This window comes from Pelobates fuscus, chromosome 11, assembly GCF_036172605.1.
Source record: "Pelobates fuscus isolate aPelFus1 chromosome 11, aPelFus1.pri, whole genome shotgun sequence".
NCBI classification, from domain to species: domain Eukaryota; kingdom Metazoa; phylum Chordata; class Amphibia; order Anura; family Pelobatidae; genus Pelobates; species Pelobates fuscus.
This window is the reverse complement of record NC_086327.1, coordinates 91,625,414-91,642,591: the sequence shown is the minus strand read 5'-3', so window position 1 is coordinate 91,642,591 and position 17,178 is coordinate 91,625,414. Positions and strand designations below refer to the sequence as shown.

At 39.6% G+C, this 17,178-nt stretch overlaps 1 protein-coding gene across 1 annotated transcript; it reads right to left on the bottom strand.

The window, feature by feature from the left end:
• Positions 1–2,881: 2,881 nt before the first annotated feature.
• Positions 2,882–6,404, bottom strand: LOC134577617 (transcription factor HES-5-like). The gene is made up of 3 exons (XM_063436459.1): positions 6,081–6,404; positions 5,126–5,306; positions 2,882–3,483 (listed from the first exon to the last, which is right to left on the bottom strand). The coding sequence occupies exons 1-3, from the start codon at positions 6,156–6,158 to the stop codon at positions 3,227–3,229; spliced, it is 516 nt and encodes a 171-aa protein (XP_063292529.1). The 5' UTR covers positions 6,159–6,404; the 3' UTR covers positions 2,882–3,226.
• Between the last annotated feature and the right edge of the window lie 10,774 nt (positions 6,405–17,178).

Genomic DNA, 17,178 nt, shown 5'->3' with positions numbered 1-17,178 from the left:
GTGTAGTGGTGCAGTGTGAGGGTTGCTGTAGTGTATGTGTGTATGTGTATATATATATATATATATATTTGAACGTATTGTATGTGTGAGGGGCGTAGTGTGTGTGTATGTAAGAGGGGTGCTGTGTGGGAGGGTGTTTTTATCTGCCGTCACATTCTAGGTTTCTAATTTTCTTTGTTAAAGGGACACTCCAGGCACCCAGACCACTTCTGCTCATTGGAGTGGTCTGGGTGCCAACTCCCACTACCCTTAACCCTGCAAGTGTAATTATTGCAGTTTTTTATAAACTGCAATAATTACCTTGCAGGGTTAAGTCCTCCCCTAGTGGCTGTCTACTAGACAGCCACTAGAGGTCACTTCCTGCATCATAGCACAGATTATCTGTGCTAGAGCGTCGCTGGACGTCCTCACGCTGTGTGAGGACCTCCAGCGTCGCTCTATTCCCCATAGGGAAGCATTGAAATTCATTTTCAATGCTTTCCTATGGGGTGCGCCAATGCGCATGCGCGGCATTGGGACTCCTCGGCCGGTGGGCGGGATCAGTCTCGCCCACCGGCCGACGGAGGAAGAAGGTGGAGCGGCGGGGGAGGAGCAGGCAGCGACGTGGGACATGTCGCTGCCTGAGGTAAGTGACTGAAGGGGTTTTCACCCCTTCAGTAACCGGGGATTGGGGGGTGGGAGGGAGAGGGACCCTCCAGTGCCAGGAAAACGGATTGTTTTCCTGGCACTGGAGTTTCCCTTTAACTCACTGAGGGTTAATATATATATATATATGTGTGTGTGAGTGTGCTGTGTGTGTGTGTGAGTGTGCTGTGTGTGTGTGTGCTGTGTGTGTGTGTGAGTGTGCTGTGTGTGTGTGTGAGTGAGGGTGCTGTGTTTGAGGGTGCTGAGTGCGCGCGTCTGAGGGTGCTGAGTGCGCGCGTCTGAGGGTGCTGAGTGCGCGCGTCTGAGGGTGCGCTGTGCGCGCGTCTGGGGGTGCGCTGTGCGCGCGTCTGGGGGTGCGCTGTGCGCGCGTCTGGGGGTGCGCTGTGCGCGCATATGGGGGTGCGCTGTGCGCGCATCTGGGGGTGCGCTGTGCGCGCATCTGGGGGTGCGCTGTGCGCGCATCTGGGGGTGCGCTGTGTGCGTTGTGTGCGTCTGGGGGTGCTGTGTGTGTTTGGGTGCTGTGTGTGTGTGTGAATGTATTTTGTATTTAAATTAAAATATATATTTTTGTATTAATAATAATAAAAAAAAAAGTTATATCCCCCCCTCCCTTCTTACCTTTAGCCGTTCTGCCATGCAGTGAGCCGTTCTGCCATGAGGGGGGGGGACCATGCTTCCTTCCCTGGTGGTCCAGTGGTGAGAGTGAACTCTAGCCTGCAGGCTAGAGTTCACTCTCGCGAGATCTGAGCGTTGCTGCGGTAACCGCGGCAACGCTCAGACCTCGCGAGAGGACCCGGCGGAGCTGCTGGATAGAGCTCCGCCGGTCCTCTCTCCTGCCTCCCTCCCCAGCCAGTGGCCGCATGTCAGTGCCTGTGGGCCGGTGAGGGAGATCTTTGATCTCCCCACCGGCCCATGGAGGCACTATGCAGGGCCAGCGATCGGGTAGCGCGCTGGCCCTGCAGGGGCTGGCAGGGGAGATCCTGTGATCTCCCCTGCCGGCCTCGGCCCCACGGCCATCGCGGCCCACCGGGCATTTGCCCGGTGTGCCCGATGGCCAGTCCGGGCCTGCCCACACCATGACACAGATACACACTGACATAAAAACACACACCCTGACACACAGATGCATATACACAGATGTGTGCGCGCATACTGACACAGAAGCCCACTGACATATGTATACACACAGATGCACACCATACAAAACACGCACACACTCATACACATACACTCACTCACACACATACAAACACTCATACACTCACACACTCATACGCACACACTTATACACATACACACACTCACACACACGTGATTTTTTAAAAGAATCTCCAGCCACCCTCCTGCTAGCTTACCTTACGTGCCAGGAGGGTGGCTTGGAGTCCTGCTGGTGGTGGGATTGACGGGTCTGGAGCTCTTCATGCTCCTCTCCCCTCACGCTGCAGCTGCCTACTCTCCCTCCCACGCTGTCTCCCTGCAGGATGCTGGGAGGAAGTGACAGGCTGACACTTCCTCCCAGCCGGCCGATATTACAGGGGTCCGGCACTCGACCGGGTCCCTGTTGAGCAGTAATGTTTCCCCGGTGCTATGATTATAGCACCGGGGAAACATTCCACGGCACCCCTGTGTGCATGTTGCGGCGCCCCAGGGCATTGCGGCACACTGTTTGGGAACCACTGGCTTAAATAATTAAGTTTAAAGTATTTGAAGTATTTTTAATATGTTTTAGTTATGTTAGCTGATGCGGTCTGGGTGCTTATAGTGTCCCTTTACTAAGTTTCTTATCAGCATATTAAAATTAATTTCAATTAAATACCCTAGTATTTTACTTTTAGGGCTATTTATTAAAGTGAGACATTTTAGAAATTTAAAATGAGCTCAAAGTGATTTCTTTTTTAAATTTAAGGTCAAAGTAGCCAAACTGGAAAAATTCTCCAAGTCAGTTATGTTTCTGGTTTTGTCTATCTTAAATTTGAAACTCACTTTGAATTCTATAAAAATAACCCTGTGTACAATATGATAGAAAATTAAGAAGAAAATGAATGTGTACAAGGCAATGTGTTACAACCCAATACAGCCAACAAAGGGATAACACAGTGTATGCCAAAGGATTTTAGGACAGATATTTACCTAAAAGTTCCGGAAACCAAAAAGAATTGTAAAAATAAAACAAGATCCATTTATTTTGTTTATATATATAAGAGTAAAATTTTATTCACAAGGTTACTGTGTTGACATCTAATCAACAACCACCATAGATGTATAAACCTTAACAAAGTTTTTCATTAAACTATAATCAATGGGAGTTTACAACTGGGGTGCAAGAAGTTGACTGTCCCCACTGCGCCACCTTGTGGCACTCGGAGTTTAAATATTTTTGAACGTCTATATCTTCATTATGAAGAAAACCCTGAATGTATTCAGAGGACCTTCCACTAAGGAAGTTTATTTGAGACATTATCTCTACTGGAAAAGAGGATCACACTGATTGCAATAATCATACTATCCTCTTAATTTCATCATTAGCGTGTGCGCCCATATCAATATGATAGGGTTAAATGTCAGCTTGTCGTAAGTTCTTCTACCAAGGTCTCCAAAAGGTCTTGCTGCTTGTGGATAGCAGTGCTTCATTCATCTGGTAAGAAGAGTTTTTCAGGTTCCTCCTGGGCTGGCTCCAGCCTTCAGGATAAGACTCGAATTGGTGGAAATGATTGAGCAGTTTAACTTGTGTGTGCTCTTGGATGCGATGCATGGACAGAAAAGAGAGAGTTTCATGCAGACACTTGGAGTATCCATGGCTGTATTCTAGGGTGTTATTTCTCGTTTCTGTTTTATTATCTGTAAATGAAAAAAATAAAACACTTGTGAGAACAAAGCTTATATATTCGAATATCATCAAATAAAAGTTGTTAACACTTTGAGAGCTAGACAACGTTTAAGCAAAATTATATACCTAACTGTATTATCCCCAGAACTCCATATTTTATCTTTAACATTAGAAGCAATGAATGTCATATGTAGCTGAAGGGGCAAAAATGAAATAATAAAACTATTCATGATAATGGTGTCTAAATTAACAGCTTTGATGTATTGTATGTCATTGGAGCCAACAGATAATTAACCAACTGGTGTTGAGAAAAAACTTAAACCTCTAATCTCTAGGCACCAGTTAGCCAATACGAAGTAACGTGTGTTTGCTGAGATTTGTAAGTGTTGTAGTTCAATAGAACTAGTTGATCCATTCCATTGATTGTATCAGAGTTTAATGAAGTTAATAAAACAGTAGGTGGTGGTTCATATAAGTTCTCTGATCCTTTAGTAGATATATATAAACAACTTTATGCATGGGTAATTTTACTTTTTATTTTATTTTATTTTTTCCCCTCATGTAAGACCAATTGTGTGTGTCCGGTCTACTAGCTATAGCCCGTCTTTGTCTTCTCTTGTAGATGCGGTTGTGGCTATTATCTGCTATTATTGAATTTAATAATGTAAATTGACATTTTATGTCTTAAATGATGTGTGTATTTGTATGGTATGTTATTTCCGGGTTAAAATGCCTTCTTTTTCTGTGGCATCTTGCCCGTCTATGTGACACATTTGTCTTTTTGTCTTCCATTATAAAAAAAAGAAAAAAATATTTTTCAATAAAAAATAAGCAAGCAAAAACAAACAGTAGGTGGCGATAGCACATTAAGAACATTTTGTAAAGCACAAACCAGGGATAGTTTTAACTCCCCAAGGACCAATGAGATTTGATGCCCTCATTCCAGTTTGGCCCTAAGATGCTTGGGCTAGCATGCAGTGTTTTATTTAGCATCAGAAACTCTATAGCGCCCTGCTGCGGATTAAACAAATATATTAATCTATCTTCAGTGGTTTAGAATATCATACAGGGCTATTCAATAAAGTGTTACCTGCTCGGAATTCAAATCAAATGACATTATTTTAGTACAAATCTGAAGAATCGGAAATAATATCCAAGTCAGCTATGTTTCTAGCTCAGATAAATTTTAATAATTCTCTTTGAAATCCCACCATTTTACGCATAAATAGATAAACCTGAAAGTGTTTACCTGGAAAATATACATTTTGATTTCTTCATGTTATAATTAGCCAATATTATCAATATACATCTTTTTTAAACTTCAGAATTATAAGTTTTTTTTAGACTTCCAAGAACTAAGCTTTCCAATCTGAGAGAATGCATTGAAACTATAACCTCTGCACTATCTCACTGGGTTACTATATCAATGTGAAACCCATCAATTTCAAAACGTACCTCTAAAGTGCGGTTAAGGTTACATCTATAACACCTGAACGAAGGTGTAACTACAAAAATACAACTAGACTCTTTCTGAGCATGATGGGTGTTGAGATATAGAGCAACGTTTGGGCAGTAAGCAGAAAAGATTTGAAGACTTGTTGGGTAATATTGCTTATTCTAAAATACACAATTCAGAGAGTTACAAAGATTTACCATTTGGATAACGGCAGATCTGTTGTTTAAGGAACTGCACTGCAATTTCTAGAATATCGGCTTTCTCTGGCTTGGAGTCTGGTTGGAGAAGCTGGAATTCCTGTTCCAATAGTTTTCGCAACTGATTGATGCTGAGATTAATCCGATCCCTACGCATCTTCTCCACCACTGGTTTCCTTATCTGTATGATAAACAAACAAAAAAAATCTATGATTATTAGTAAATATAAAGTATGAAAAAACAATAGTCATACTAAATTCCATAGGTTAAAAAAAAAAAAAAGCCCCTGTGTATTCAAAAAATAGATTGAATTTTTTTTACATTTCCAAAGCCGGGCTAGCCAATCATTGTTTCCCCTTTAGAGATGGAAATTGAATAAATGGAGATATATTTTTACGTTTTTTATTTTACGCCTGTCGATTTAAGCTAAAGTTTTCTTTTGTTTTTCCTTGTTGACATTAGTTATAACTGGAAAACAACTTTCTTCTGGATATTGAAAATATTTATAATACAATTATAATATTATAATATTTATACCATCTATATTTTCTTTTTTTTTACAACTTTATAATTATTATTTTTTTTTTTTTCACAACTTTCTTCTGGCAACTGAAAATATAATCTAAATATAATATTAATATAATAATATATTTATAATAATTATTTTTACCACTATAAAATGGTCCTGCAATGCACTTGTACTATTCAATGAAAACTTTAACCTATGTATCTTGGAAAATGGTCAAAAAGCCAATCACTTTCTGGCACTACAATTCCCATAAGGCTTTGCCATACTTGAGTTTGGCATCATGCGATTTGTAGTTATGCCCTTTGACCATCCCTGGTTTAAAACTATTACAAATTCCACTATAGGGAAGGGTTGATTATAAAATAAAAAATGCTATGAAAATAATTACTTTTACACAAATCTCAGTAAATTTATTTTTCGACTTACCCGATTTTTCTCTTTAGTAGTGAGTTTATCTTCTGGGTATTCTTTGGCTGTGAATAGGGCAACACCATTGACATCCATGGTGTCACTTTGTTTGTCAGTGTAGAAAGATATTTAGCTACAAGCCTGAGCTAGCTCATATTTATAGTCCCAGTTCTGCAACTTAGTGCATGTGTGCCTAGCAGTTCCGAGTTTCCCACACTAGGCAGCCAATCAGAGCGCCAGAAGGACAACAGTCACTTTCATTCATGCTTGTGAAATTAGCTGCTGTTGCCAAAAGACAGGACCCCCACCCAGATGTCAGGAGTGTGTGCTGTACAAAAGACAGTAGATCATCCACTTGGACTGACTATCAGAACCTGGGAAAGTCCCACCCACAATATCTCTGACCTGCTGCCAGAGGCAGACTTGACAGATAATAAGGAGGATTGGTTTAAACATAACACAGACTTGCTACATTTATGATGCCTCCAGGGTGGAAGAGGCGTTAGGTGACATTTAGGACTATACACTTAATGGTTTGAAGACACGGTAGTCAGTCCAGCGTCTGTTGCGGAACGTCCTTTAGTTTTGCAGAAACCCGACGCTTAAATAGATTCGTTAAACTAAAATTCATACAGGGTTATTCACTCGAGTGAGAATTTGAAGTGAATTTCAAATTTAAGGTGAAAGTAGTCGAACAGCAGAAAAAATTCTATAAGTCAGACGTGCATTTAGTTCGGCTAGTCTGATCTTAAATATTTTATTCACGTTGAATTCTCAGTTTAGTAAATAACCCACGTTAGTATTATTAGTATCATATTAAAATAATAAGTCATCTTCAAACCCACTTACGAAATACGCCATCGTAATCTAGCAGCGTTTTGACATGTTACATTATATCGGCAGCCCTGCTGGTTTTCTAGACGAATTGTGATGCAAGTAAAAAAAAATGCTAAAGGGCTTATTAGCTAAATTCTAAACTGTAATTGATATACATTTGAATTGCTAAATTAATGCTAAAATAACCACATTGTCTCTATAGCTTTATTGGAAAACGTCTCAAAAAAAGAAAATCTATTTAGGCCTCAGTTATGCTGTTTGGATTGCAATTTGCTACAATTTGGAGTTTAGTGAAAAAGCCGACAGTGCACCGAAATAGCTTCATGATTCGGTTTTTGAGTAAACAAGAGAATAAGAGAAAGCCGATATTCTAGATATTGCAGTGCAGTTCCTTAAACAACAGATCTGCCGTTATCCAAATGGTAAATCCTTGTAACTCTCTGCATTTTGTATTTTAGAATAAGCAGTATTACCCAACAAGTCTTCAAATCTTTTCTGCTTACTGCCCAAACCTAAATTATTTTTCTGAAATATAGAATTAAATATTCAACAACTTTAGAATGAAAGTGCATAAAGGGAAATAAGGTGGAAAGATATTATAAGAGGGGTATGAACATGTTTGATGTTGTTTTGCCGTTAGTCACTCAGGTATAGTCTGTACGTATCATTTCATTTTTTATGTTTTTTTCTATTATTCTATTAAAAAAAACACATATATGGTTTTTCCATTGTATCAGTTAATATTGATTTTTTTTTGTAATTTTTTTTTTTTGGTGCAATCCACAGGTAAATTATAACATTACATACAGACAATAATATAAAGCGTATACAGTATTGTATGAGCATATGAGGAATCGGAACATGCATTATGCAAGTCAATGAATTATTTAAATTATTTTTTTTCGTTATGAGACTTATTATTATTATTTTATTATTTATATGGCGCCAGCAATTTCCATAGCGCTGTACAATAGTTATGAACTGTGAACCGTACAAGATACATCTAGAATGACTCTACATAAAATAAAAAATATAGACCATGGACTTTGTAAACCTAAACAGAATGCAACAATCTTCACTAGATAACATAGAATGTATTATGGAACAAGTACATTTTACGCCTAGCTATTGCAATACTCAGTATGTCTTAGGGATATTTATTTGGTATTTAAGCCATTCGATCTGAGGAATGCATCTAAACAGCGCACAAAATAAAATCTAAAACGATCAAACATAAAGAGTAGAGAACTTGATAAGGCCACATTAAAGAAGCACTATAGTGCCAGGAAAACAAACTTCTCCCCCCACCCTCAGGGTCCCCCACTTACCTTTCTCCAGCGCCGGGCTCCCTCGGCGCTGGGGAACTCTCCTCCTCCTGCCAATGTCAGATCCAAATGTGCATGCGCGGCAAGACCCGTCCGCGTATTCAAACAGCCCATAGGAAAGCATTACTCAATGCTTTCCTATGGACGTCCAGCGTCTTCTCACTGTGATTTTCACAGTGAGAATCGCGGAAGCGCCTCTAGGGGCTGTCAGTGAGACATCCACTAGAGGCTGGGTTAACCCTCAGTGAAACATGTTTTCAGCTGCAGGGTTAAAACTAGAGGGACCTGGCACCCAGACCACTTCATTGAGCTGAAGTGGTCTGGGTGCCTATAGTGGTCCTTTAAGTGAGGACAACTTGTCACATTAGAGGAATCATGTGGTAACTGCAACACATAAGTTCGGTGTGGACTCTCTTGGGGTAAGCGTGGCCACATTCGCCGGATCCCAATGGTGGATTATAGAATTGACTGCTCGGGGCCCTTTATGTTACTATTCTAACTATGTACACTTGTAATTCTTTTCCGCATAGGCTACAGCCTTATTAACTAAAATGACTTCACTGAATTATAATTAAGCATATAATTCAGCATATCATTGCCGCATACTACAGGGCACATATTTTTATGCATAAAGGACCAATATTGTGGTCAGAAAACATATTCAATATATCAAACTACTGAGCAGCAAGTGAGCTTGCAAATGGCTTGTAAATATAATATCCAGATTGAAAACCACACTGTCAGTTGATCTAACCATTATAATTTAGGAATTTGGTTAAAATCCTACACTAAGAGCATAAAATCCCATGGGGAGTCGCTCTTAGGAAGCCGGGGCTCAAGAGGTACACTAGTTATTGTGAGTAGATATTTAGCCCTGGCACAGTGAAAAATTCACCCCTGGTGAGTTTGCCATGGACCCTCCAGGTTTGCAGTGGTGAATATCTTATAAAACCTGGATAGTAGTGTAGGACTTTAAAGGGACACTATAGGCACCCATAACACTTCAGCTCCTTGAAGTGGTCTGTGTGCCTATAGTGTCCCTTTAATATTAATATTTTTATCTTGACGGTAAGCAATTTCACCTGTTATCCTTGTGATTTAATTACAATTTATAGTTTTGGGAGAAAGAAAAGAAACATAAATGGCAAATCATCTACATGACACTAATGACCCCTGGTCCCTTAATACTTAATCACAGACTTGCAGACACACTCCTAAAACAGTATTAGACAAATGCTAGTACTCCCAGAAGCGATGTCTGTCAAGAGGTCCCACAGTAGTGTAACTGGAACACCAAGTAATTCATCAAGCGCATTTAACATTAAGTGGCAGCCAGAGGGGGTAAGTGCACACACGCCATATCGGCCTATTTGGAATACATTATTGCAATCAATATAGAACAACAATAACGGCCCATTAAACCCGTTTCCCACAGTGGGCGTTTTGCCTCTGGCTTTTCAGATTTTGTTTGACGTTAAGTAAGCATTGTTTATAGAGATAAGAATCTTTTAAAAATGTACATTAACCTGTAGTCACATTACATATAGTGTCTCTCAATAGTATTTTCTAAATTAATTTCTCCTATATTCCATCATGCAGTTTTATAGCGTCCTTTAAAACAACTGTAATAATAATATCTCTGCGTGATCTTTAGACTGTAAGTTCCTTTGAATTGATTTGCCACCCACACCTTCTGTTCCTGTGCGCACTACATGATGTCTTCTTCCAGCTATTTGAAGGTTAGGATTGTACAATACTGCAGCAAAACGTTGGAAATAGCAAACAATAAAATAAAAAATACAGGTAAAAAAAAAAAAAAAAAAAAGAAATAATCTATATCATTACTGTATATGAGGGGGAGGAACAGAAGTTCACTGAAGGGTACACCATTCCCAGGAATTCTTGGATTAGAAATAAAATGGATGTAGCAATATTTCAACCAGACCATCATCGGTCAAAACATTGCCGCATACCACCCAACTGTCAGGAATCCAGCCCTGATGTTGGGTACTGTTTACAGACAGTACAATGCGTGGACATCAGTAGACGCGGAGGACACTGGGTCCATTCAGAAGACGCTTCAGCAGAGCTGTCTGCATGATGTGCCTCTCCTGTGAATGCCGTAGCCCCTTTCTGGGAGAGGCAGGCCATTTTAGGCACCACCATTGGGGTCACCAGCATGACCATTTAGGATCCCTGCTGTTCCAAGTACGAAAAGACAGGACTGAAGAGAAAGATCATGACAGCCCTGGAGGATTTGTCACAGATGGCATCACACCTAATATGTTTTTCTACCTAAGTATGTGATATATTATATATAAGTACTTTCGGTTCGTAAAGTAGGATCTAAATATGGGAGAAAACTTGCTTCTTTCCTAAAACAAAAAGGGTTCATGAAACAGTGAGAATACCTGCAGGAGGAAAATACTTTTTAGCAATCATAGTGGAGAATATTTTCTGTAAAAACTCGATTTAATGTTTTGTTTTGTTTTACCTACTTTCGGAAAACCAGAAGGTTTTTTTCCTCAGAATTCCCAGGTAAAACATATCAGGTTTGTTTTGTTTTGCTGTTTTGGAGAGACATTTCACCCATCCCTGGCTAAGTACACTAATATATCATTGGTACTGATAGAACCCTGCAGTAAAGGTGTGAAAGTTGATCAATCACCATAGAAACTAGTGGAAGCAACAGTAACATTTACGTAATTAGTTTCCATGGTGCTTCACTTTTAGGACTTTGACCCACTTTCCATTAGTGACTGACACTTTGATAAATCTCACCCAGCGTGTTCTAAGGATGTAAAATCTAAACAGTGCTGCTTGCTAAATCTCACCCATCTCTTTAATTCTTCCAAATGTCTTTACCGAATGGGCGCTGTGCTGTATTTTAATGGAAAGATTTATCTGCTATTTCTCAAAATCTCCTTAGGTAATGTTGAAAAAATAATTACACAAGTGAAGCCGCACTCAAACTGATAGAAGCTGCTGTGCAGGGGTACATGCACACGTGCCCCAGGATTGTCTAAGAGACTTAGCCACTTCCTGGCCTGGGCAAAACTCGATGCTGAGGTTGCAGTCCCTGTAGATTTATAAATGCAAAAACCACCCATAATTATTATTATCGTATAATTATTTTTTTTAAATAAACATTTTATTATATATTAAAAGTTTTACGTGTTGTTCACATGTTTAATGTCACTGCACATACCTGTACATAACTAAAATAATGACAAATAAAGGGACACTATAGTCACCAAAACAACTTAATGAAGACATTTTTGTGTATAGATCATACCTATGAAGTCTCACTGCTCAATTCTCTGCCATGTAAGAGTTATTTAAGAGTTAAATAACATTGGTTTCTATCTATGCAGCCCTGAACGCACATCCCTGCCTGTGACTCACGTGGCCTGCATGAAAAATATGGTTTCATTTTCAATCAAATGTTAACTTGTCTTATAGGTTTTTAGCTCCTGCTCTTTAAATTGAACTTTATTCACAGACAAGGGGTTCCTGTAGAGTCTAGCAAGCTATTAACAGAGCAGGAGATAAGAAATTGTAACTTAAACAGAATTTGCTATAATGGAAGTGTAAACATTAAATGACTCTTTACAGGAAGTGTTTAGGAAGGCTGTGCAAGTCACATGTAGGGAGATGTGACTAGGGCTGCATAAACAAAGCGATTTAACTCCTATAAAGCAGATAATTGAGCATTGAGCCTGCAGGGACATAAACTATACACCAAAACTGCTTCATTAACCCCTTGAGGACACATGACATGTGTGACATGTCATGATTCCCTTTTATTCCAGAAGTTTGGTCCTTAAGGGGTTAAAGGGACACTCTAGGCACCCAGACCACTTCTGCTCATTGGAGTGGTCTGGGTGCCAACTCCCACTACTCTTAACCCTGCAAGTGTATTTATTGCAGTTTTTTTATAAACTGCAATAATTACATTGCAGGGTTAACTCCACCTCTAGTGGCTGTCTATTAGACAGCCACTAGAGGTCACTTCCTGGGTTCTATCACAGGAAGCCTGTGCTAGAGCGTTGCTGGACGTCCTCACGCTGTGTGAGGACCTCCAGCGTCGCTCAAAACCCCATAGGAAAGCATTGAAATGATTTTTCAATGCTTTCCTATGGGGAGACATAATGCGCATGCATTTATGACATGATTAAGACTGATCTCGCCCACCGGCCGACGCAATGAAGAGGAAGAGCGTCGCGAAGGCGGAGACAGCGACGAGGGACATCGCCGCTGCCTCAGGTAAGTCACTGAAGGGGTTTTCACCCCTTCAGTAACCGGGGATTGGGGGGTGGGAGGGAGAGGGACCCTCCAGTGCCAGGAAAACGGGTCGTTTTCCTGGCACTGGAGTTTCCCTTTAAGCTAAAGTTGTTTTGGTGACTATAGTGTCCCTTTAAGGAACATTTACATTCAAAGAGCTACATGTAGGTATTCCTATATGTAATCAAATCAATTGTCATCGCTAGGTATTTTAGTTTCATTAGACTCTCCTGCAGGCAGCAGGTCCCTTTTGATAAGCCAGAGCAGACTTTGAATCTTAAAGGAACAGGCCACTAATCTTGAAGATAACATCAGGGACAGCTTGTGACAATAGTGTGATGCAGCAGTGTAAAACCAGATTCCAACTTTCCCACCATCTTCAGTCAGTTGCAGTGCTGTTGGTGAACAAAAGGTGATGATTTAATTGCGCTATGGTAAATTGACTGTGAAGTGCTTTGAGAGGATACAGCCTCCCCTAACAGATAAGCAGGGAAAGGGCATTTGTTAAAAACAAGGGCATAGTTTAAGACAAGGAGGCAAGTGGACAAGCATGTAGAGTGTTGCAGAGAGATTTATTACAATATACAAGTTCAGAATCCTTCTACATTCTAATGGAACTACAAAGAAGATAAAATACACTAAACATTATAGGGGTCTATTCACTAAACAGAAATTTCTGTCAGAAGAAAACAAGCCGCGATTATAGCGATGGATGTTGTTGGGATGGATATATAGCGAGCGAAAAAATACTGAAAAATATATACAAGGTTATTTACTAAGTGAGAATTCAAAGTGACTTCACCTACTGTTTCTGTATGTCGTCTTAGAATGAAATCTTTTTCTTGTTTGAACTATGTATATACCGCCAACATATTCTGTACAATGGTTAAAGTGCATTCCAAATTCAAATAAACACTATAGGCACCCAGACCACTTCATCTCAGTGAAGTGGTCTGGTTGCCATGTACCCTCCATGTACCCACCATGCTTTTTAATCCTGTAAAATGTTGTGATAGATATGACAGCCAATAGAAGCGTTTTTGTAAAGTAGCAGAGTAGCAGGAGACCACCTGATTGGCACAATGCGGCATTTTGCTGCGCATGAGCACTTGCCTCTCAATTAATGAGTTCATTAATATTTTTCTAGTATCTATTTATTTTGTGGTTGTTGCTATTTTAACCATAAATTTGAAAATGACTTTGAATTCACCCTGTATTACTTACTTTAGTGAATATGTTAATCGAGTGGAAGTTGGTAAATAGAAATATTTTTGTAACCCTGAATAAACATAAATATATCAAGCAGTATCTAAGCTAAAAATAAGAAATGCATTAAGCCAGGGGTTTATTTACTAAACTGTTGAATCTGATGAACATTTTATTGAGTTGTAAATTGTATGTCAAAACAGACAAGTTTAAAAAAATCTCTCAGTTGTGAAACTTTTTGTCAACTTGCCACGACTTGCTATTTATCAAATAAACCCCAAATACTCTATCACAACTTTCCTAGAAAGACAAAATTATGATCATGATATAAAAATAGTTTTGGTTGTTGGGATGGATATAAAAATTTATAAAAAAAGTTCAGCCTCTTCGAAATTATTTTCTTTTACTGTTACCGATGTTTTACACAAAATAATATTTTTGTTATAATAAGGCGGCACATTCCAAACTAAAATCATTTTTATGTTCTACAAGTTAAAGAAAACACACCGATGTTAATTTACTATAATGTTATTGCTCCAGCTGACAACCAAACTCACAACTTTGCTATTCTGCATTACTTATTGCTATGGTAATGCTCAATTACCAAATGCTAACCAGTTATACCAATAAAAAACATGGTACTTTTTTCGAACTATAAAGAAATAATAATGGGATTTTTTTTTTTAAATGATGAGTTATTTGATGTCTCACAAACCTGTCAAAGTATCTCTTTTAAAAATATGACACATTTTACTTTATAAGAGATTAAACGCAGGCCTATCCAACCTGCGGCCCCCCAGATGTTGCCAAACTACAACACCCATGATTCTTTCAATGAAACAGATAGCCAGGGAATCATGGGAGTTGTAGTTCAGAAACATCTGGGGGGGCCGCAGGTTTGACAGCCCTGGATTAAAGGGATACTCCATACTGTGTGCTCTGAGCTAACAATAGCCACTTTTCAGTCGCATTTGCCCCTGCTCATCATGAAAAGACCAGAGAATGCTCTTTAAAAAGACGTGTTTAGTATTAGTATTATAATTTTATTATTTAAATAGCGCCATCAGATTCCGTAGCGCTGTACAATGGTGCTCTGCCAGATGTATTCTTGCACTTTTGGTGAGGAGAGTGTTCCTTTAAGAGTATTTTCTAACTAAAGGAAAGGACAAGTCATTATACTAATAAAGGCCATTTGAATTAGAGGATTTAGCTCCACTGTAACTCTTCAACTATACTGTTTAGAGTTTTTGCTATTCTACCTATTGCCACTAGGGTGAATTCAAGTTTTGTTTTATCCAAATCATTGTTAGTGTGTGTTTTTTACTTCCATAACCAATATGGCCACAAGGGGTCTTTGAATTCTATGTATGTTTGGTTCGGGTGTTTTTTATCTGCTATAACACATATGGCCACAAGGGGCCTAAATTCGCATTGGATATGTGGTTACCTTATTTATGTAGTACTGCACGCTTATTACATTACAACAGAGGGAGACTGCTGATAAATGGACTGCAGCCCTTCCTATACAAATTACAATTAACGACTGGTCTTATATTTTCCAAAAAGTAAGGCATAACTCGGTCAGTCAAGCTAAAAGGGAAATATTCTATAAAAGAGTATAAAACACCAGCACTAATCAATTTATATTTTCCAAGTTTAGATAAGACATGTTGAAGGTGTGGACAGGAAATAGGCACTTATGAACATATTTGGTGGTTTTGCCCCAAGATTCAAGTATTTTGGCAACAGGTTATTGACTATATAAAACAGGTGCTGCCTTCTATCTCCCTCTCAGATACTGTTGGTTAGGCCAAATTCATTCTTAGAGGCTTCCTTACATTGAATGAAGCAAATGCCTTAATATGTACCTTTTGGAAAAAGACACTTATACCAACTATGGCCCAACGGGTAGACAGAGTTGAGAATACAAGAGCTATGGAAGAATTACATTGGGGAGCAAATACTAAAAAGCAAAAATATCTAAAAAATATGGTAACCCTGGATTAATTATTGGAATTCTGGGAAAGGGAAATAGGAGGGATTACATATTGTGAATTGGTGATCATCATATTGATCGCATATCAAACTGGAGCAATGTTAATATAGAAGGTTTGGTATTAACGATGAAGCACTAGGAAGGATCTTATAAGCACCACAGCTGAGTTGATTTGTGATTTGTGACTGTGATTTGTGATCCAGGAGTTATGATTAATAATTTATGACATGATTAAGAATGATAGAATCTTTATGAAATACTCATATTGACTCTGTTGGAATTTCACTTAAATTTCAACCCAGTCAAGAGATATACTGAGGCAAAGTTGGGAATATTTCCTACTCCTAACACTTGTAGACATTGGGCCGAGCTACCGTCGTCTATAAGTGTCAATCTCCCCCAGCTGTCAACAATGACGACTGCTGAAGAGAACCCGCTGGAAGAAGAAGGCCTGCCCGCAAGGGACAGGTTCAGGTAAGTAGAACTCACTTTTACCTGCCCACCCCCTGGCCACTGGACCCCAGCAGCGATGTCATTGTAAATTGAACATTTTGCAAAGCCCATGGCCATAGCACGGATGGAAAGTCATAAGAGAGGAATAGATACTTTTAAAGTTTAGTGGAGGAAAAATACTTGTGCAGTTGTTAGGTATGCATTGAGAAAGCAATGCATACAAGTCAAGATGGAGTGGAGAGACATGCAGAGGTAGTGTTTAGAGTTGAGTGATTGTGGCTGAGTAGAGGGAAGAGAATGTTTGAATTAAAGCACTGAACAATTCTAGCCCCTCTTATATCTCTTCACAGATCCATAGGTTCTCTCTTGGTCTCTCCACTCCGCCCGTGACCACCTCCTGTCCGCTGCTCACACCCGTACGGCCAACTCACGCTTGCAGGACTTCTCGCGGGCGGCTCCCTTCCTATGGAATAGCCTGCCTACCCCCATCAGACTCTCCCCTAGTCTTCAATTGTTTAAGAAGTGCCTTAAAACCCATCTCTTTGGGGAAGCTTATGGCCTCCCAGAGTAACCTCTACCTCACATACCCATCTCTTGCTCTCTCCTCCAGCTCTGCTGCACTCCCACCTTATTTGATTGATATTTCCTGTCCTAATGTGTTTTATACCCCACCTCCTATAGACTGTAAGCTCGTTTGAGCAGAGTCCTCTTCAACCTATCAGTCCTGTAAGTTTTCTTGTAATTGTCCTATTTATAGTTAAATCCCCCCTCTCATAATATTATTAAGCGCTACAGAATCTGTTGGCGCTATATAAATGGCGATAATAATAATAATTGTGTGGAGAGTCTAGTCAGGACTGGGTGCACCATAAAAGGCTAAATATCAGAGAACCCTACAGATGTCCAGATCCTGTTAGTATAACTTCAGATCTTATTATCTGGTGGAACGTAACAGATGTCAGGGCTGTTAATGACCTAATATTTAGCCTCCACAACCTGCTGGAAGATTTTCCAG